Below are 21,922 nucleotides of genomic sequence, written 5' to 3'. Positions count from 1 at the left end.
TCCCCGCGCTGTGACCCCGCGCCCCGCCCCGCGCAGGCGCCCCGGCAGTCGCGGCCCTGGGGCCGCCGGTCCCCGCCATTGCCGGCCGGCCCTCGCCGCCCTGATGCTCCGCACGGAGAAGGTGCTGCAGCTGCGGGGGCAGCAGGGCCGCGCCGTGCGGGTGGTGCGGGAGCACTACCTGCGCCCCGACGTGCCCTGCCGCAGCGCCCTGTGCCGCAGCGCCCTGTGCCGCGCCGCCTGCGCCCGCGGTGAGGCTCCGCCGCGAGGGCTCTGGGGGGAGCCGGGGGCGAGCACTGACAGAGCCGGGTTCGCCCTCGGGCCGGCCTGGGGCGGTGGGCGGTGTCCCCAGGGCTGCGGGTGCGGGGGACAGAGATGGGGTCAAAGTGGTCCCTGGGCTGGGGTGATCCTTGAGGACAGAGAGTGATCCTAGAGACGGGTGATCCCAGAACCGGGATGGTCCCTGAGCGAGGGGTGATCCCTGAGCTGGGGGAACCCCAGAGGACAGAGAATGATCCTCGGGCAAGGGTTGTCTCTGAAGGGGAAGGGGCGATCCCCGTCCTGGGGTGTCCGGATGGTGCTGAACAAATCACGGCTGTAGCAATAGTTTTCCTTTAAAGCAAGATCCTTGAGAAATCAACGAGGCGTTAAGAGCGGAAGGAATCGAGGAGTGATTGTTAGAGGGTTTAACTGTGAACAGTTTACTGGCAGTGATAAAAGGCTAAAGGATTGTTCAATTTTTACACTTCTCTTGTTTTAAAAGATCCTTTAAAATGAATTAATTTCTGCAGGGTGGTGGTTTATAGCATGAGTTAAATTCCATACATACCTGTTAAGTACTACAATGGGGCCAAGCCATTATCTTGAAGCCATTGTAATTCTGCATCAGCAGCTATTTCTGTTCAGTAATTAAATGTAATTGCCTGTGTTATATCAGGGCATTTCAGACACGGGAAGGCTGCCAGGCTCTGATGTCTGCATTTGTTGTTGTTTTTACGTACTGTGGTGCTGTTATGTGCATCGTAGATCATCACCAGACCTGTGGTTGATATTTCAGTTGGGTTTGTTGTTGTTCAATAGCACTATTTATTTGATGCAGGAAAAAGACTGGTAAATAATAAACATAATGTCCAACCTGTTGAAATCGACCAAATGGCTTACCTTTGCCTGAAAGAAAAGGTTAAGAATTATGACACTTTTTTTTTTCCTTGGAACTATGATTGGCATAAATGTTTTCACTTTTGATTTAGGTTGCAGTCGAGGCCAGAAGGTGTTTGACTTAGACTGTTACAGAGTATTACTGCTATCTAGGAGATCAGGACTAGTGATAGTTACTGCTCCCTAAAATACTGCATTTGGTTGTGAATTCCTCAAATATAAATTAAAGGCACATATCAGAAAAAATTCTAACCTTTCCTGCTGTGCCTAACTCCCCCTCTTTTGTACTTGAATCTGAATTGTGCTACAGGTGACTGTCAGAATATGTCCCTATGTGACTATTCAAGGTAACCCAGATGTGAGGGAAATATTTATTTTCCTTCCTGACTCTACACAGTGTGCTGAGCAAATCTATTTCATGCCCTGGGAGAGACTGCCTGCAAAAATCACATCAGCAAGTGCTTGTAAGGGTGGGCTGTGCTTGTCTGGGAGTCATTCTGCTCTAGATGGATGGGTTAGGCAAGGATGGCTTCGTATGGGCACAGCTCCTAAATCTTCCAGTGACATTTCACTTTAATGCTTTTCTGAATTATTAATAAATATTAGCTTTCTTGTATATATGCTGCCATCATCCATTATAAGCCTTCAGTGTGAGATGAGGCCAAGTTACTGCGTGCACAATTGTGCTGGCTGGATTCACACCTGTGCTCAGAGATTGTCCCGTGTCAGCTTCTAAGGTATACGTAAAAATAGCCTGACTTGTCAGTATCTATATGCTTTACTCTGTATAATTTGCCTGCACTGTGGTGAGTTCAGTGTTTATAAAAATAGTAAATGGGTATTAAGAAAAAATACAGTGGAGATCCCCTCCCATCTGAAAGCTTTTGGGTAATCTTTGAGATACCAAAAGCAATTAAACTCTTGAATTTTGAGGTACTTTTTAAGATGTCACCTGTTATGTGTTGTGTCCGATATTTTGATGGGATAGAGTCTCTATAAAAAAAATTAACACTGATGGTTGGTAGTTTAGGTTTAAAAACATCTTTCCTTTGCAGTAGCAGTGGTTTTCTCTGTGTGCACTATTCCCTGTGCTCTTTTGTGTAAAGAGCCTGCTGTAAATGGTGTGCTTGAACAGAGAGGGCTGTGGAAGCAGGGTAAAAGAACTGCTCATAATTCTACAGCCTTTAGAAATTCCATGAAAAGATTTTCTGTGCCAGATGTATAGTCCCTTTTCCATATGGAAGCAGAGAAGAAAGAACTGTAAGCTTTACTCTTTTAAGCTATAGCCTTTTCATAATGAAAGTGGATCTTTTTCACTCCTCTGGGTAGAATATGCACAAGAGTTTGCATCAGTGGGTGCAAAAGGGTTTTGTCACAAATTTATGGACCACAGAATTAAACTATAATATCTGTAATTTTGTTCATCAGAAAAAGAAATGTACCCATTTGAGGAGACAACTCTAATTTTCTTATATCAGGAAACAATTTCAAGAAGGCATTATTGCAACTGAAAGTTTGAACGTTGAAACTCTGAATTATCTTCTAGATGGCAAATTGTTATCAGATGATGTCACACACTACGTTGTCCCCGACTGCAAGGTTGTTCAGGAGTACCTGGAGATTCTGGAATTTCCGGAGCTGAAAGGAATTATTTTCATGCAAACAGCTTGTCAGGCTGTGCAACATCAGAAAGGACGCAGGTATTTATCCCATAAGAACTTATTTTTTATTTAGATTGAAGTAAAAATGCTGATTTTTGAAAAAAATATATAATTTGGTTTTAGGCCTTTCAAGTGTCTTAATGTAGTTTTACAGAAGGGGAAGGACTGGGATCCTTTGTGATCCGTGGATTTCAATACCTGGCCTAGTTTTCACTTGATAGGAGCAATATGAAACCTGCAGCATTATTAACTAATCAAATGGCTGGTGGCAGGAATTCATTAGACTTTGCAGTAATGATCTATTATGTGCCCACAGCTAGATTATGGACAGGTTTTGATTTGCTCTATTGATGCCTGAGCATTTGTCTTTGGGGAGCAATTAATATCATTGTATGGTACTTCTCTCACCAGACATTAACCTGGGCATTGCCAGAGCATTTCAGAGTAAAATTTGCTCTCAGGGCCTTCCCATAATTCTAAAGCATGAAGGCTTTTAAAGTAATAGCACTTGCCCCAAAAGTGACAAATAAAACAAGTTCCTGAACACTTAGGATGTTTTCTGGGGCTCAGTGGAAAACAAGTACATTTAAAATCAGAAGTGTTCACTGTGGAACTTAATAAAGTTTGCTTGCAGGTGTTTAGGATTTATTTCTCTGTGCATGACAGTAAGTTTCCTGGAGTTTTTCAGCTGTATTTTCACGTGGAGTTAAAATAGGATTATCAAAAGCAGGCACAAGAATATATTTCTCCTTTTTCATTGCAGGCAGTACAACAAGTTACGGAATCTATTGAAGGATCCCCGTCATGACTGTACTGTGTTTGCTAATGAATTCCACCAGCACTGCTACCTGCCCAGGGAGAAGGGAGAATCCATGGAGAAGTGGCAGACCAGGTTTGTTTGAACCTCTGCAGCGTCACATTGCACAGCGTCATGATTTTAGGAATGTGAGCATGCACCAGCTACTGAGAGTTCATGCTTCTGCTCTGCTTAGCTCTGCAACAGTTCACAGGCACTGCAAGTCTGTATTGTGCTTTATGATTGTAGAAGTATCAGCATTGTTTTCTTAGGGAAATAGACAAAATATAATTAAATTAAATGCAGTAATGCTAAAGAGAAAGCTGGATCGGTTTAAAGTCACACTACAGCATCAGAGTCTTTGTACCTCCAGTCTGCTTTTTACAGTCACTCAGAGGAACTTCGTGTTGTGTTGCAGCCCGGGCACAAGTAGATGTACTGGGGAGGAAACATTCTATTCTCCTCTCTTCTTGTGGAACTTAAGAATGGTAGAGAAACATTTTTGCAAAAAAAACATTTCTGTAGCTTGGTGTTTATCTCTCAAAAGTCTGAGTGGTAAATCAAAATCTCATTTATACAAATCCAGCAAGATCTTGCAAGTAGCAAATGAGCTGTGCCAGAAGTCTTATTTCAAACTTTGCTTTTCTAGGAATATTTACAATGCAGCAGCCTGGTATCACAATCACTGCCTGGGTCAGATGCCAGTTGTTATGGTAACAGAAGATGAAGATGCTATCAGGCAGTATGGAAATGAAACTGAAGGAGTGTTTGTGATTTCCTTCAAGGTAACATGCCAGAAAAATAAAAGGTTTCCTTTATGCTGCATCAAAATGATAAAGCAAGTACATTAAAGTATATTGCAAATCATGCCAGAGCTTACATTCAAGAAAACTATGAGTTAGCTCATATCTCCATTTATCAAAGTGAGCAAATATGTCACTTATGGGAATCTCAGAAAAAAGCAGAGAGCTGGAAAGATAAACAGCAGCTCTGAGGATAAAGGTCATCTTTCTCAGGAGACCGTTTCCTTGTTTTCCTTGTTTTTAAGGAATTTGCCATTGATGAGCAGTGACCAGTTCCCTCAAACAGCTGCCTAAATCTGGAATGCAAGTGGTCCATAAGCAGCTGTAGCCTAAATATCCATTAACAATGTTCTGCCAGGTACTTTGCCTGGACTGCTGAGGATACAGTGATGTCTGAGAAGATAATTCATTCTTCATTTTGGTGTCCATCACTGATGCCACTGGTACTCAGTGGGATCTGGAGATGTGATGTTCATGTTCAGCTGTGAAAGGATGTTCAGTAAAAACTGCACCAAACTGATTGACCTTTGTTGTATTTAGCAGTGGATTAGGCTGAACCTGGGACAGATCTGTGGGGTTTAGAGCAGACTCATCATTACCATTGTGTTATTTGGGTACAATGTGAGACAGATCCTGTCCAGTATGGGCTTTCCAAATGCATTATTAAAAGAACAGAGATCTCAGAGTACTTTTCTGTTTATTTCTATTTGTGCATGCAGAATTACTTGGATAACTTCTGGCCTGACCTGAAGGCTGCCCATGAGCTCTTTGACTCCATAGTCCAAGCTCGGCGCGAGCGGGAGAGTGAAAGCCAAGAGAACCATGGAAAAGAATATCCTGAGCACTTACCTGTGGAGGTACTGGAGGCTGGGATCAAGTCTGGAAGATACCTGCAGGTATTTGTTACATAGGGAACATACACAGAGCAATGCAGTCTTGTGCTTGATCCCTTGAAGTGCCTGAATTCGAGTGATTAGAGAAAGAAATATGGCTGTGGTGGGAAGAGGAAAAGAAAACAAAAAACAATAGGATGGAAGGGATTAGGATTCTTAGAATTCTCAAAGTATTTCCCGTATTGCCATGTTGTGACATGTGGATATATATTTTTTTTTTTTTGTCTTGGAGAAGTTAAAGTAAGATTTGGCTCTTGAGGATTTGAAATTTGCTATGTTGATATGTGATGTACCTGTAAACTGAGAGACCAGAAGTGATTTGAAGCAGTGAAACCTTGTTCTTAAATATAAATAGTGCTGCACAAAGGCAGCAGTTCTAACTTCATTTGCACAGAGATTTCCCAGTCAATGAAATTAATTTACAGGTTTATGGTTGTTCAGGGTCTTAATATGGATGTTGGTAGACAAGTGTCCTTCCTTTAAGAATAATGTAAAGAATTAGAGGCAGTGATGGCAGTCAGCAAAAGTAATTTTACATTGCCTGTGCTTGGAGTAAAATGTCATTTACCATCTTACAAATAAATTTGGCATTTAAAAGAATTACTTAAAATCCTACACCCTGCATTCCCCCCTGTAGTGAGAACAGCCGTGTTCCAAATAACCTACGGATCAATAAAAAACTAATTAATGCAAAACTAATTGCAACCCCCCGAATGTTATCCTTTAAACTATTTTTAGGGTGACTGTTTCATCCATTGCTTGGTTTTGTGGTCTCTTCCAGGGTGCACTGAATGTCAATAAGCACCGAGCACAGCTGGAAGCTTTTGTCCGGCTTCAGGGGTTTGGCAGCAAAGACACAGGTGAGAGGTGTTCAGTTATCAAACCAGCTGAGGGCTGAGACACTGCAATGCCTGTGTGATTTTCATGAGCCAGAAAATAGGCTGAAGATTAACCAGAGGGTGGAACTTGTGAGGAGAACTCCTTCCTCTTTCTTACCCCCTTTGGCCAAATTGTGGCCTCTTGTCCTGTTTGCCTGCACCTCTCTGAAGGGAAATGCTGGTGCAGATTGTCCCTGTGCTTTGCTCTAACCTCAAGTGGCCACTCCTTTGACTGCAGTAAGAGTTTGCATAGATGTTGGCAGGATTAGGAAGAAGCTGGTCTTTGTGAACATAATTGGAAAATTGCCTTTTGGATCAAGCTGATCCAAAGTGATCCAGAATTGAGTTACTCATCAGCACCTTTGAAGGAACAGTCCATTGCCCTTGCACAGACACATTGGCCCAGCTCTCACTAATGACTACTTTCAAATGTTCTTGTGACAGACCCTGCAGTCAAACCCGTGCTCAATATACTCATTATTTTTTAAAAGCTTGTTTTATTCTAAATCCTCCCCAGAATCTTGTGGCAGTGGCTTTCACAATTTAACTATGCTATGCTGCCTGTTTTTATAGCTGCTGCCTAAGAACGATGAATTTATCCCAGCCCTATGCTGCTTTTATCCAAAGGTTCACTTACAGAATTCCTTAAAAGATCCTTAAACAAAAAAAAAAAATAAACAAGAGGAAAATGTTTTCATTTCCTTTAAGTATTAATTTCTTGCCAGTAGTCCTTTTTGGAAGAAATCATTTTGGAAAAGTAATTTTCTGTTATTTCAGCAGAATGCTGCCAAGAATGGAGGAATTTTTTTAGAAGATTATAGTTCTGTTTCCTTTTATTTCAAATACAGAACTTCAAAGTGACATCCTTATTTATGGGACCAAGGCTCGGAATCGTGCAATCCATGGGGATGTGGTTGTGGTTGAGTTGCTGCCTGTGCATGAATGGAAGGGAAGGACTGTTGCCCTCTGTGAAAATGAGACTGAGGACAAAGCACCTGCAGACACCACAGGTGACCCTATGCCCACAGGTAAGAAGAAACATCCTTATAATTCCCTGCTGATAAATAACGGGGGGGGGGAAAAATGTTAGATGAAAAAGTATCCCCATGTGAAATGCCTGGGTACCATGGGAACTTAGAATCTTGTTTGAAATTATTATTCTGCAGCTGTAGCTGCATCTTAAAAGTTGGTTGAGGTCAGAGCTAAAAGTTTCAAGAGGTTAATTCTCTTTTTGTAGGGAAATCATGTTTTGTTTTGCTCTTTGCTATAAACAATTCTCTGTATTACTGGAATTGGCCACAATTCAGCAGCATAGGGAATCTCTGAATAATTTATGTTGTGTATCAGTTGAAATCTATACAATGAGTTAGTCTCCACATAAATAAAAGCTCATTAAAATCTGCCTGTGCCAACAGTAGTTTATGACACACTTGTATTGTCTGCACACCATATGTTGTTGGCAGTTGTAACAGATTTGGGGACACATCAGTTGATTTTACAAAGCAGTGAATCTCCTGCACTCCCACATATTTGTTTTCCTGGTTCTGTTTAATTCTTTAATGCACAATGTTTCTGATTTAAAGGTAAAGTAGTTGGAATCATCCAGAAGAACTGGAGGGATTATGTGGTCACTTTCCCCTCTAAAGAAGAAAGCCAGTCCCAGGGCAGAAATGCTCAGAAAGTCCTTGTAACACCTTGGGATTACCGAATTCCCAAAATCCGGATCAGCACTCAGCAGGCTGAAGCATTACAGGTAATTGAACTGAAGTGTTTCTCTGTTCTGTGTTCCTACAAAGCTGTGTGGGTGTTATAGCTCTAATGATGTTTTCCGTGACAAAACCATGGTAAAACAGAATCTGTGAGGGTTCAATTTCTGCCTTGAAGGATTGTGTTCAGTTCCTGTCAGGACCACTTCAGCTGCAGGTAACAGAGCTTGAGTTCTGAATTTGGACCACAGTCCAGCTGCCCTGAGCACTTACATACCACTTGCTTTGGGTTTTTTTCTGCTAAATTTAAGGTTGTGTTAGGGGAATAAATTGTATTTTCAGGGGCACAGAGCTGTTCTAACAGAGCTGTCTCCCTGCAGGAGTACAGAGTTGTGGTGCGCATCGATTCCTGGGAGTCGACTTCCCTGTACCCGAACGGGCACTTTGTGAGAGTGCTGGGGAGAATTGGGGATCTCGAGGGGGAAATTGCAGCTATTCTGGTGGAGAACAGCATTTGTGCTGCCCCTTTCTCAGAAATCCAGGTTTGTCTCTGTGATCAGATCCAGCCTTTTCTGTTCATTTCCAGGGTCTTGTTTCTCAAAGAGAGGGGCCCTCTTACAGCTTGACATCTTTGTTGCCAGTGGGTTTCTGAAAGCCCACTTTAAAAGCTGAAAAATTATTATTATTTTACTTTATTTTTCTGGAATCTCTTGGATCAGTGGTTCTATTGATACTATTTTCAAGTCAATAGTGATTTTAAGATAATCCTTTTGCTGTGAGGAGATTTCAAACTCTTATTTCAAATTCGAGGTAGACTTTTTTCTGTCTTTAGTATGTGGTTATGCTACTGATCCTGAAAGCCTCATCCTACTGAAATCATTGTATTAAATACTTTGTTTTCAACTGGGAGAGGAACCAGCTTTTATGGATAACTATTTTGTTTATACCTGCAATTAATAGAAAGAAGAAGATGAAAAAACCAATATGTAGTTGTTTTATTTGCCAGAGCTGCAGTATCACCACAGTGATAACATTGGTTACTAGTACACATGGAATTCTTTTCAATTTTTCTATCCTTTCTGTAAAGTATATGTAATGGACTTGTAAAATGAAACAAAAGAAGAATTTGAAAAACTAATTAAATCTAATTGTTGGCATCTTTTTGTAGAAAATACATAAATCTCTGTTCATCAACAATATTTCTGTATAGATGAGTGAAATGCCAGTGAGTTCTCCAAAGAATCCATGGAAAGTGAGTCCAGAGGAGGTGAAAAAACGCCTTGACCTGAGAGATACCCACCTGATATTCAGCATTGACCCCAAGGGCTGCGAGGATGTGGATGATGCTCTCTCTGTCAGGACTCTGCCCAACGGGAACCTCGAGCTGGGGGTGCACATTGCAGATGTGACTCACTTCGTGGCAGCAAATTCCTACACTGATGTTGAGGCCAGAGCAAGGTGAGATATTTTCTGGAAATTAGAAAATTTATGGAGCTCAGAAGTTTGTGATGCTACCTTAAGGAAACTTTGGAAGGAAAGAAACATGCTTTCACCTTTCATGTCTAACTAAAGATTTCTTAAAGCTAATTAAAGTATTAGGTAACTAATAACATTCTGCTTTTATTTGGACACATTTTCCAGAAAGCTATACCAGTTTCTTCTTCCCTTATCACTCTTCTTTGCTTTATGGTCTAATTTAACATCTGTGACTTAAAGTACTTTTAAAAACCACCTGTTTGCATTCCAAGGGAGGTGAACACCCGCAAAATGGAATTAAGTCTTACATGAATTTCATTCCAGAGGTATTTGTCAGGCTTATGTTTTAATATTCAGTCTTGTCTTTTAATGTGCAAATATTTCATTCTCTTTTTTCTTTTATTGCCAGTGTCTTGAACTTAAACTGCTGACTCACTTAATGAACTGTATTCTTTGTAGATTCAAAGAAGTACAATGTGGAGGCAGCAGAGATGTTTGATTAATTCACTTCTTCTTCAGCGAGCAAATTTTGTCCAGCCCTGGTTCTGCCCTTAATGGCAGCTGAAATACCAAGGAAGGCAAAATCAGGGTTGTATGGTACAAATTGCTATTTAAATAATTTGACTTTGGCATTGCACCTGGGAGTGTTCTGTGGGAATGACCTTTTCAGGTCAGGCTGTGGAGCAGTGTTGATGGGTGGGAAGAGCAGTAGCTGTGTTCTGTTCCAGGGCTACCACGTATTACCTGGCAGACCGGCGCTATGACATGCTGCCCTCCGTGCTCAGCGCTGACCTCTGCTCCCTCCTCAGCGGGGTGGACAGGTAAGGCTTGGGGGTTGTTCTCAGCAGGGACACTTCTACAAGTCATTTTACATTATTACTGGAAGAACTGTGTACATTAAAAATTACCTTTCAGTTCTACCACAGGTAGGGTGAATTTTATAGGCCTTTTTATATCAATTTCCAGGCTCAATTGGCTGCTGGTTTGAGGATATGCAAGGCTGGCATGAGGACATTCAGGCTACAGAGATGTTAATTGAGGATTCATCTGACTAATAAAATAAAAATGGGTAAAAGTAACTATCACAGTGTAGCTCTGCTTTAACATAAAGGAGATTTTATACCTTAGGGGTACTCAGCTTCAGCAGATGAATTGAAGATACTGCTGTGTAGCTGGTCCTCATTTCAGTTGTGATGCATGAGACTGAAAGACAAGTGCATTATTTAGTGGTGTTGCTGAGCACTGGTTTAATGAAGAAAAAAGATTCTTCCACAACCAGAATTAAATCTATAAATTTCTAAGAGTTGAATGTGCTTGCAATGGGAGTTTAGGTCTACCAGAACTATTCCAGAATGGTGGTGTTGTCTTTAAGGTACGCCGTGAGTGTCTTGTGGGAGCTGGAGAAGGAATCGTTCGAGACGCTGAGGGTTCAGTACAGCAGAACCCTGATCCGCTCTGCCTACAAGCTGGAGTACGAGACAGCCCAGGGACTGTTGGATGGGGACACGAGTGTCGTGGCGGATATCCTCGAACTGCAAGGCCTGGATGAAGGAGCGAGGCAGGAGAAGCTGGCTGAGCTGGTTTGGGCCATATCCAAGCTCACCGACATAGCGCGACACGTCCGGGCTAAGCGGGACCGGTGCGGCGCGCTGGAGCTGGAGGGGATCGAGATCCGAGTGCAGCTGGATGACAAACGGAATATCCATGACCTCATCCCCAAGCAGCCGCTGGAAGTGCACGAGACCGTGGCCGAGTGCATGATCCTGGCCAACCACTGGGTGGCGAAAAGGATTTCCGAGGATTTTCCCCACCAAGCTCTGCTGCGGCAGCACCCTCCACCACGCCAGGAATTCTTCACTGAGCTGCGGGAGTGTGCCAGTGCCAAAGGCTTCTCAATAGACACACGGTAGCTTTTTTTACTAAAGTTCCGTAATTACAGTTAAGCAATTAACTGTTTGGCCTTGTTATTGTTAAACAATTCCAGCTCTGAATATCAATGTTAAGAGACAATGCATAGCAGTTCTTAAAAGGAGTTCTATCAGAACCTTTCTGATGATGTTCTGACCAGGAGAAGTGCTCCAAATGGCAGTGGCTGAATAATTTTAGACATACCCAGACAAAACATTTGTTCAGTCACTGTGCAGTGGTCAAGCTCTGCGGTGGCCTTATTTGCACTGTATTTCCTGTGTAAGAGTATTGGTTTAAATTAGGTGAATTCTGTGCAATTTAGTAATTTTAAATTACTCAAAATAATTCATAACTACTTGGGCAAGATAACATGAGAAGGCCATGGTGAAAGGCATCAGTAGAGCCTCTGTGACCTGAGGGGTCACCTTGTCCCATTTGTGCTGGACAAAAAGGTTTGGACCAGCTCACTCTTTTGTACTGCACAGGATGGAGTTTGCTCCAGTCCCTGGTTCTCCAGGCTGCAGCAGACAGCTGGGTGAAAACTGGGATTTTTCTAAACATTTTCTTAGAGCAGAGCTGTTACTAAACTGCATTTAGAGTTTCAATATGACTCTGCTTGCCATTTTTGTATGAATAACTATTAACTTCTATGTGAGTTTTATGCTGTTGTCAACTGTGAGCCATTATCACCAGGGATAGTGTCATTTTCTTTGGAATTACCACCTTTTTGCCAGGTCTAACAAGGCTTTGGCCGAGTCTCTGGACAGAGCAAACGACCCCTCGGATCCCATTGTGAACAAGCTGCTGCGCTCCATGGCCACCCACGCCATGTCCAACGCTCTGTACTTCTCAACTGGCTCTTGTCCCGAGGAGCAGTTTCATCATTATGGTATCTGATCACTTTCCTGCCTTTCCTGTGATTTCTCAACTGTTGGGGGAGGCTTTGACTGCTCATCTCTGTTCCTCTCTCTTGGCAGGGCTGGCCCTGGAGAAGTACACTCACTTCACTTCTCCCATCAGGAGATATGCTGACATCATTGTGCACAGGCTCCTGATGGCAGCGACCCTGAGGGGAGCCCCAGGGGATGTGAAGGATAACATCATCAGCAACAAGGATCTGGAGGAACTGTGCAGACACATCAATAACAGGAACCGGGTAAAGGCGTCCTTCTGGGAGTCTCCATGGTGCTCTAGGGAATGGGATACCACTCCTGACTGTGGCTTTTGTGAATTAAGAGCATCACTTTGCTTTTATTTGTAGTGCTTTGGGGTTTTTTTAAATATCAGTTTTCTGAGCATGGTAGTAAAAGTGTTTATACTTCACTTGGTAGGATTTTTGTTTTAGATATAATTTTTCTTGGGGACAGGTAAGAGTATGAATAATGGGAAAAAGCAGCTGTGGAAGTCAAAGCCAGAGATGCTTGTTGGAATGTTTACGTAGTTTTTGTCTCTGTGTGTGGGGGGTGCTCACAGGCAGCCCAGCGTGCTCAGAAGCAGTCCACAGAGCTCTTCCAGTGCATGTACTTCCGAGACAGGAGTGCTGAGAGCGACGAGCGCTGCGTGGCCGACGGGGTCATCTACTCCATCCGCACCAACGGCGTGCTCGTGTTCGTGCCACGGTGAGCCCGGGGCTGGGACTGACACCTGCTGCTGCTGGAACGCTGGCAGGGCACAGCCTGGCACAGCTCAATTCACATCTGCCATCTCCAGCATTCCACAGGGTTGCCTCAAGAGCCTCCCCAGCCAGAAAAGGCTGCTGCCTTACAGGGAACCCAGGGCAAACATGCTGCTGCTCTTCAAGGAGTTTCTTTTAAAATGGGGAACTGTCTCCTCACGGTCTGGCTGGAAAAACCTGTAAAGCTGCTCTTCTCCCATCACTGATCCATTCCAGGCCCCACCCTGTACTAAGATAATGGATCACTGACTATTTCACTTCTGCTTCACTGCTCTCAACACTTCAGTCACTGTCTCCATGCTGTTTTCATGTCTGGGTTTCTTTAACACCTATCCTGTTCCTCAGGCAGGATTATCAGGCTGCCATGCCTGCCCCTTCTTGTTGCTTTCCTACAATCCCAGCCAGCCTGCAGGTTTTGAAACTAAGAGACCTGACACTGGTTAGAACAGCTTCTCTCTGCTCTTCTCTAGGTACGGAATCAAAGGTGCAGCCTACGTGAAAAACAAAGAGGGCTTGGTCATCTCCTGTCAAGGGGCTGGGAGCTGCCAGTGGAAGCCTGGATCCCTCCATCGCTCTCAGCATAAAATCACCTCCACTACAACTACTGGAGACTCCATGACCTTGAGCCTTTTTGATCACATCACAGTGAGTATCTCATATGAGGGAGGAAAAGGAAAAAGCCCCATCAGAAATGTAACCAGAGTATTGCTTTGCAGGTGAGAATCCTTGTGCAGAGTTCCCGGTGCCACGCTGAAACCATCAAGCTGGAGATCATCAGGAACGCGCCGCACCACACTGCGGACACTGAGGCTGCCCAGAGGAGTTTCCACGTGGTGAAGTCTGACCTGGTGAAGGAAGTCAGCCAGTCTGCAGAGGAGGCCCAGCGTGCCCAGGACAGAGCCAGGGCGGAAGTGATGGATGAGGAGTCCCGGGAGTTCTGCCAGACCAAGGGGCCCAGCCTGTACCAGCTGCTGGAGGAGATCCGGGAGCTGGCACTGCTGGATGTGACAGAGGACATCAGGACTTGAACTGGGACCTGCCACCAGCTGCTGGGGCTGTTCCACTCCTGTTCACTGTGCACAAGTGCTTGGGGATCTTTAAAAAAGCAGTTTATTTAAATATTCAAGAGTCCTTTCAATAAGAAGCTAAATGTCTATTTTAAATAAGAATTATTTTTATCTGATTATGAGTATGGATGAGTTATGAAAAGATTTTATACCTGATAAAGCTCATATTTCAGACTAAAGAGTGTGCTGTGAATTCTTTTAAAAATCATTCAAAAAATTACTTTGCTCATGTTGTTCACAAATTAAGTTCTTAAAACCTAAATACCTCCTTCTTCCCTACAAGGATATAAAAAGCAAATTCCTTCATGAAGTAACACCTGTTGCCCTGAGGGTAGTGGCTTAATTCAGTGTGTGGAAATTCAGTACTTTTTACCCCTTTATCAGAAGGGGTGATTCCTCTTCATTCCAAAAAGAGAAAAGCTGTTGTGTAAGGAAAACCAGCACTCTAAGAAGAGGATGAAGCAGAGGCTCAAGCAGATCAGGAGAAGGAAGGTCTCATTCCCTGAGGGGAGGTGCTTGGCTGGGGAGAGATATCTGACCCAAGGGATGGGGAGGTGTGAGACCCTGGCCTTGTAGCAGCCTCATACAAGAATTTCAGGTTTGACTTTTGAAATTTAATAGCTTCCATTTTATATGAAAAATATGTAAGTAATGAATAAGCAGTTAAAAAAAATCCAGTACCCCTGTTAAAAGGCCTGTTAAAAAACCCCAAACACACCTTTAATAGCAACTTAATCCATCAACATCCCAGTTCACTTGGTTTAACATAAATTATAAACTATATTCAAAGTAGGTCCAAAAACTCATAAACATGTCCTAGAAATTGTTTTGGGAGGTGGAAAAGATGGTTCAAGTGCAGCTGAAGAACTTTGTTCTGTTTCCTGGTGTACTGAGCTGCTCCCCTGCAGCTTCCAGGGATGAGTTCTGTCCTTCAGTGGTGCCATGAGAAAGACTTCCCTGAAGCTTCTGGAGTGCCAAGAGCCAGCAACATTTCAGTATAATGAAAGTACTTAAAGCAGGGAGTCTTTTGGTCAAGAAAGGCATTCACGGTGTGGGGGAGCTACTGCTCTTCCCTGGCACATCCCAATTCATCATCTCCATCTTCTGGGGGAGCATCCTTGGCTGCAGGAACCTGAGTGTCTTCAGTAAGGTCAGGGGGATCCTGAGCAACTGGGCTGTCAAACTCCTCTTCTGAGTAACTGCTGGGGAGCTCTGTTGGGAAAAAAAAGAAAAATCATGTGCAGACCATGTTGCTGTGTTTAACTGATGCTTCCATCACCAGAATCCCAGGCTGTGGCAAAGGCAGCTCAGAGATAAGAGTTGCATTTCACCAGAGAAAAAGCTGTCACAGCTTGGTACAACCACTACAGGAAAACTTAAAATGTGAGAGCTGCACGTTGCAGCACTCCTAGGAAAGCCATAAGGGCTGTGAGCCAGCAGCTCAGGCCCCTGTTCCCACAGAAATGGGGTCCTTACCCTGCTGCTGGGACTGGCTGAGGCCCTGCAGCCGCGCCTGCCTCCGCTCCAGGGCCAGCTGCCGGTTCTTCTTCATCCGCTCCTGCTGCTCCTCCGTCAGGCTCGGCCCAGGCAGGGAATTCAGCTCCTCTGCACTGCCAGAGGGGGAATGGGCATCTTCAGCAGCTGCATCCAGCCCATTGCTTTCCCCTTCTCCTTCTGGTTAAAAAGGAGGGGTGGCACGAGGAAGAGGGGCAGAATCAATATTTAAACCCACAGAGATCCACAACACATCAGTCAAAAGAACATTCTGAAAGCATTGCTGTGTTCTACATTTTGTATTGACAGCTGAAACTCATTCCATGATTTCATTTTAATGGGAAACCTTCTGCCTAGACCCAAATCCCCAGTATTCAAAGGGCACAAGTGCTCAGAGCTCACACACAAACAATCAATGCCTGAGTGCAGAGGCACAGCTCTGTGTACTGAGTTAGCAAGATCAGCTGTGCTTGAAGGGTCAAAAGGGACAGGAAATCCAGGCAATCCTTAGGGCCAGGTAATTTTCCTCCTAACACTACTAATAAAACACTGTCATTTAGAAAGTGGCAGGAGTCCTACAGGAAGAATTCCAACCTTTCAAGCCAGGCTGTGTGACACTAATTGAAGGTGTCCCAGCCCATGGCAGGGGATGGACCAGGATGGGTTTTAAGATCCCTTCTGAACACATACATTGAGTAGTCAGTTCTGAATTCAGTGTGCTCTGTAACAGAAAATTTACTCATCTGCCAGCACTGAAACATGCTAAGTGGAGGCAGTTGAGCTAGACAAACTTCACCCACCCACAGAGCAGCAGAGCACCCAAGGCCTCTGCACCACTTTAAGCCTGTGAATAGAAAGGAGAGCAGACAAAAAGGCTGGGTTGTTAACATAACACCCCAGCCTGAGGTTTTCTCTCACACAGCTCCTCCCCTGAAGGCTGCAGCAGTGCCCTCATCCCCCAGCTGAGAGCAGCTCAGCTCTCAGCCCGCTGGCAGGGCAGTGTGTGGAACCATCGCACAGAACAATCCGATCTCTCTGCAGACGCTGTCGGCAGGAACCACTTGTGTTGCTGTCCGTGGCTGCCTCTGGCTGCAGTGCAGCTCTCACACTGCAGCAGCAGGGAAGGCAGCCACGTGTCACAGCTGCCCCGAGGCAGCCCGAAGCCCAGGCCAGCTGTTTCCACACATGAACTCATCCACCACTCCCAAGCACTGGCTGGGCTGGAGGCTGAGGTTCACATAGAGACAAATGGGACAATGGGCAGATAATGCTCTCAAAAGAGACTGACAGTAGAAATGTAAAACCCTGCACAGATCCTTAGGAATGACAATGAAATTCCCTCCTTTCTACTGCTAAAGTTTTTTTTACAAGCTACCATGTGAACTCTACTCCCTCTTTAATTAAAAAACTGTTTATGTGTAATTTCTCTTTGATTGGAAGAGACTTGCCTTACATCCTCAGTAAGTGCTGGATTTTGATCCTCCTGGCAGAAGGAATTGTCCCAGAGCTGTGTGCCAGCTCTGACAGACACAACAGTGCCCCCAGCACTATGAGGGCCTATGAGGGACACCACCCCCTGACTGCACTGCAACTCCTCACAGAATAATCAGCAGGAGTTTGTGATTCCGGCTTTAATAAGATCCAAGAGCTCTCCAGACTGCACTCATGTGAGAGTACAACACAAACCTGTGTGCTCAATAATTGCAGTTTCAGGGTTTTTTTTGGAAGAATATTTCTAACAATGCTGGTTAATCCCATTTTCCATTTTCTTTCAGCAGACCATGCAATTTTATTTATTTTTACATATATACGTGCAAGCACCAGTTCAGTTGTGTCATCGTAAGACTCACAGAAGCCTGGTTTTAAAGCAGAGACCTCTCAACAATTTCTTCTACACTAAGAAAGCCTATCATGACCATTCACTTCTGGGCAGTAGGAAGGGAAATAAATCATTTTAAGCACTGAAGTACTGAACAAACAGCAGAGAGAGCATACCTTCATTATTTTTGAAGTCTTCATGTAAAATAGGAAGATCAAGTCTAATCCGCTTGAGGCAGGTCTGCAGGTGGGACATTAAAAGACTGGTATTTCATCGGCAGCAGGTTTTTATGTTCAACTTTGGGAGCATGGGAAAACCACAGCAATTTTACACTTTATTACTCTGAGAAAATACTCTCACTTCATGTCCATTTCACACACGGACCTTCAGTGCTGTGATCATCTTCCCAGTCCTTCATCTATCACCCAGCCAGGTGAAGCTGAATTCTTTATCAGCCTTCTTTTGCAGGTTCAAACATTAAAAAAAATCAACCAAACAAAACCCAAACCCTCAACCAGTTCCAGCTGGTTAAGCTACTTGCTGTGGTTAAAGATGGCCTGAAAATGCTGAAGCAAATTCTCTGGAGGATTATTTCAAATAAAGAAAGGTTGTATCTAAATATAAACATAAATACCAGACAAAGCTCTAAATTGAGAGAAAGTTATTTAAATAACATTATACTTCTCAGCAGCATGCACAACCTAAGTCTTCTTTTGCTGCATAACTGATCCCCTAAACCTACTTTTTGCACTATTCCAAACACCATGAAGAGCTGACAGAAACACATACCTGAACCTCCTTTTTGTTTCCCAAAGACTCCACTACGTCAATAAAATCCTCAAACTGCAGTTTTGGGAACAGTCTGTGAGCCCAGTGCTCCATATGTTGGATCAGTGTCTTCAGGTCCTCTGCCTGGAGCAGGAAACACAACACCCAGCTGCTACAGCCGACAGAGAAGGGAGACTGCAGAGGGGAATGGGACAGCAATTCCTGAACACAGGGAGCATCTGCAGCTTGCCAGTCTCTGCAAAACGTCAGCAGTACCTATGTGAGGGTAACCCTTCCTTCCTCCTCCCACCATCCATGTCAGAGTAAGCTCAGGCTGTGAGAACAGCACTGACACAAGTTCAGGGGAACATCTGCATATCCTGTAAAACATCTGCAAGTCCTGAAGCATTGTCCTTAAACAACCAGAGCTGAACTCAGGCTGAAATAAATCCACAGGGGCACAGCTGGCATTGATCATTGATCCTGATGTTTAAAATGCAGGTACACCAAATTAGGCTGATCTAGGAAAGGTTTTTGCATCTTTCAGCACTACTGCCCAGTTCCTTTGTGCTCCAGTGGTAATGAGAACACATAAAGCAGAGATGCACAGGTGTCCTTGCAGTGTGCCAGGAGAATCATGGAATTGTTTGGGTTGGAAAAGTCCTTGAAGATCACAGAGCCCAGGAACTCCCCAGCACTGCCAAGGCCATCACTAAAACATGTCCCCAAGTGTCACAGTTGAATGTCTTTTAAATCGCTCTGGGGACGATGGCTCCACAGCACAGGCCTCCCAGGGCTGGACAACACTCCTGGTGAAGAAATTTCCCCTAATAACCAACCTAAACCTCCCTTGGCACAACGTGAGGCTGCTTCCTCTTGTCCTGCTGTTTGTTACTTGGGAGAAGAGACCGACCCTCCCCATCTACAGCCAGCTCTATAATGATATGTAAAGGAAAATAAGCTCTGCATGTTGAAGTGACCCAAAACAATAAGAGAGCCTGTAGAGAAAGTCCTGCTTGCTCTTTGCTCAAGTGCTATATCACACTTTTCAAAAAAAACTTTGGTATTCAAAACCCTGCTGGTATGGACAATACAAGAGTCACAGATGGGATATTCTACTTTTAGAGTTAAGGAAAAGAATTTTATGATCAAATGATGGATTTTAATAAAAGCATTTCATGTTTGTTTTAAAATTTGCAGCTCCAAATGCCATCAGGGCTTGTCCAGGTACTGCTGGGAAGCTGGCTGCCAAGAGTCCTATGAATGCTCCCCATATCAGATGGGCAGCACTCGAGCAAACCTACATTCACCTCCCAGGAAACAAAACCAAGGCTCACCAGCTCTTACCTCGTGCCCTTTGCCCTTGAACTTGACGTTGTCAAACATGTGTCTCAGAGCTGGAAGCCCTCTTTCTGAAATTAACCTGGGAATAGGAATTGGGGGAGTTATTTGAAACCTACTTTCTTCTTTCAATTAACAAGTTAAAAAAAAATAAAGAAAATACTCTCACATTGCTTGATACAGCCTAAAACTTGGATTTTTTTTCTGTTGCTTATAAAGAACTCACACCAGTTTTAGAGGTACCTTAATCATTTTCTCCCACGGCCGTACACCAAACTCAGCACACAAAGAAATATTCTGTATAAAGTTACCTTTGGGCATCTAATTTAGGCCTTGGTCTTTTTACTGCCTTCTGTGTGGTCACAGCAGAATCCTTTGTTTGGGACTGCTGGTTTCCATCTGGATCTGGGGAAGAGAACAGCATCATTTAAGTATTCAAAGCAATTGCTGTACATTTTAAGTTTACTTGTATTTCTGACAAGTGCATTGAGAGCACATCCAACACTCTTATCTCTTCTAAAAGCCAAGTCATAAAGAGTAACTATAGATCATAGCTGCATAATTATTTGTAGCAACATTTTGTCAGAGGAGCTTGAGTTTTTTAATTATTCCTTTGTACACATATTTTCATGGACTCTACAAAAATAAAGTTTTCCCACAAGCTGGAAATCATCACATGATTGACACTTTAAATGTATAGTTTGTTTTCTGCCTATTTTTAGGCCCTGAAGTCCAACACCACTAATTTCGATTGCACAGCATTAAAATGGGATTTTTAGGGGTCCCGGGTGCTCACCTCCATTAGCCTGAGCCCATTCTGCATCATCTCTTCCTGGAGAGGCAGGAGGTGGAAGAGGTGGGAATGTTTCGTCTTCTGTGTTCTCATAATCAGGAAGATCAAACAAGTTGTTCTCTAAAGGATCTAGCACTGCCATGAAGAAGCCTTATTTCCCCCTCCTGCAGAAAACACCAAAAGCATTTAAAGAGAAGCAGCGAGGCTGCCACAGAAGCGGATAAACGTCAATTATATACAACATTTACAGCTTTTTCAGGAACAGATCTGCCAACCTCATCATCATACAAGTTAAACAGCAGATACCATAGAGAGGATAACACAACCCAGCCTTGCTGAGCCGAATAAAACAAGAGTTTGTGATGTTTCAACTCGTCAAAGTTACTTGGGAGTGGCAGGAATTAACCTAAATAAGTGGATTCCTGACCACAGCGCTTATCCATGGAGCAGCGTGCTGCTCACATCCCCCACCAAAGCCTCCAGGGGTGGAGGGGCAATTCCCCAAATTCACAGGGCGCTCACCCACTCCGAAACGCGGTCTGGAGAAGGAGTCCCCTCTTCCGGATGCTCCAGGGAAGCTGACCCAGAGCTCCCGGCCGGAGGCAATAGCAGGACTGGCTCTGTTTCTCTGTTCCAGGAGCGCTCTCCGGGCTGAGGCAATAGCAGGACTGGCTCTGTTCCTCTGTTCCAGGAGCGCTCTCCGGGCTGAGGCAATAGCAGGACTGGATCTGTTCCTCTGTTCCAGGAGCGCTCTCCGGAGCGGCTCCAGCCGCGAAGGAATCGCGGGCCGGGCTGAGGGGCCGCGGCCACCCCCGCGCGCGCCGGGTCCCGCGAGAGCTCCGAGTCTCGCGAGCTCCCGAAGGCGGCGGCTCGGGGTTTTGGCGCCAAAACGCAGTGGGCGGGGCGAGGCGGCTGAGGCCGTCCCGGGACTGTGGGGTCCGGGAATGTCCAGGGTGGGAAAGGGCATTACACATCATCTCACTCGCGTTCCGCAGGGACACCTTCCAGTATCCCAGCTTTCTCCAAGCCCCGTCTAACCTGGCTTTAGACACTCAGGGATGGAACAGTTGCTCTGGGCAATCTGGCTGCATGGCTGCGCCACCGTTACAAGGAGGAATTTCATCCCCATATCCTATCTAAACCTAAGCTGTCAGCTTGAAGCCATTGCCCTGTCTCTCCAGATCCTTGTAGACAGTCCCTCTCCATCCTTCCTATAAGGTCCCCTCATGAACTGGAAGGGCACAGGTCACCCCAAAGCTCCTCCAGGCTGAACAATCCCAGCTCTCAGCCTTTCCCCACAGGAGATGTGCTCCATCCCCTTGATCATCCTGGTGTCTGCTAAGGAAGGCAGGAACCTCTCTGGAAAAGGAAAATACAAACCCCCTCCCTTTGAATTACTATAATTTTGAAATTAGGGGGCAAAGATGTGGGATAAGGAATAAGTGTTCTTTATTAGGGAAAATAAAAATAAAAATGCAGTGATGCAAACCAACAGTGCCCTGCTCCTGTGGCCAGGCTGCCCCCAGTGCAGGTCAGGGATTCCCACCCTGGCTCAGCCCAGGACCAGGACAGCGAGCCATCCTGAGATGTTCTCCAGACAAAGCCTTCTGGGAATTGACAACTGAACAGTCTGCAGTTGTCCAGGCTGGAATAAATATGCTGAGGCCTCAGAGGTTTGGCAGCTGTGCA

At 44.5% G+C, this 21,922-nt stretch overlaps 3 protein-coding genes and 1 non-coding gene across 6 annotated transcripts in view; 1 reads left to right on the top strand and 3 right to left on the bottom strand.

Annotated features, from left to right (window-relative positions):
• The window catches only part of RPL4 (ribosomal protein L4), a 342,845-nt gene that overhangs the window by 274,317 nt on the left and 46,606 nt on the right, over positions 1–21,922 (bottom strand). The gene's annotated exons all lie outside the window — the stretch shown is intronic.
• On the top strand, positions 79–14,151 carry DIS3L (DIS3 like exosome 3'-5' exoribonuclease). Of its 2 annotated transcripts, XM_030228389.2 has the most exons (17): positions 79–248; positions 2,702–2,855; positions 3,580–3,708; positions 4,262–4,397; positions 5,135–5,311; positions 6,090–6,168; positions 7,035–7,214; positions 7,770–7,939; positions 8,273–8,434; positions 9,103–9,350; positions 10,097–10,189; positions 10,741–11,274; positions 12,011–12,165; positions 12,254–12,432; positions 12,750–12,895; positions 13,422–13,596; positions 13,668–14,151. In XM_030228389.2, exons 1-17 carry the CDS (start codon positions 104–106, stop codon positions 13,977–13,979), a joined length of 3,174 nt encoding a protein of 1,057 aa, XP_030084249.2. In that variant the 5' UTR covers positions 79–103; the 3' UTR covers positions 13,980–14,151. The 2 variants fall into 2 exon arrangements, with proteins under 2 accessions (XP_030084249.2, XP_018769552.1); XM_018914007.3 differs by lacking the exons at positions 79–248; positions 2,702–2,855; positions 3,580–3,708; ... (2 more) ...; positions 6,090–6,168; positions 7,770–7,939 and having other exon boundaries at positions 7,161–7,214; positions 13,668–14,144.
• Positions 14,701–21,068, bottom strand: TIPIN (TIMELESS interacting protein). 2 transcript variants are annotated; one of them, XM_018914008.3, is made up of 8 exons: positions 20,756–21,068; positions 20,237–20,397; positions 19,752–19,845; positions 19,447–19,522; positions 18,121–18,294; positions 17,508–17,571; positions 15,495–15,692; positions 14,701–15,230 (listed from the first exon to the last, which is right to left on the bottom strand). In XM_018914008.3, exons 2-8 carry the CDS (start codon positions 20,373–20,375, stop codon positions 15,079–15,081), a joined length of 897 nt encoding a protein of 298 aa, XP_018769553.1. In that variant the 5' UTR covers positions 20,376–20,397; positions 20,756–21,068; the 3' UTR covers positions 14,701–15,078. The 2 variants fall into 2 exon arrangements, with proteins under 2 accessions (XP_018769553.1, XP_009088307.1); XM_009090059.4 differs by having other exon boundaries at positions 18,121–18,243.
• LOC115484179 (small Cajal body-specific RNA 14) lies at positions 16,511–16,645 on the bottom strand. Its single transcript, XR_003944913.1, has one exon. It is a non-coding gene; the product is annotated as a small Cajal body-specific RNA 14 (non-coding RNA).

The sequence above is a fragment of the Serinus canaria genome, chromosome 10 (assembly GCF_022539315.1).
Source record: "Serinus canaria isolate serCan28SL12 chromosome 10, serCan2020, whole genome shotgun sequence".
NCBI lineage: Eukaryota > Metazoa > Chordata > Aves > Passeriformes > Fringillidae > Serinus > Serinus canaria.
The sequence above is the reverse complement of the archived record's forward strand: the minus strand, read 5'-3'. Positions and strand labels throughout refer to the sequence as shown.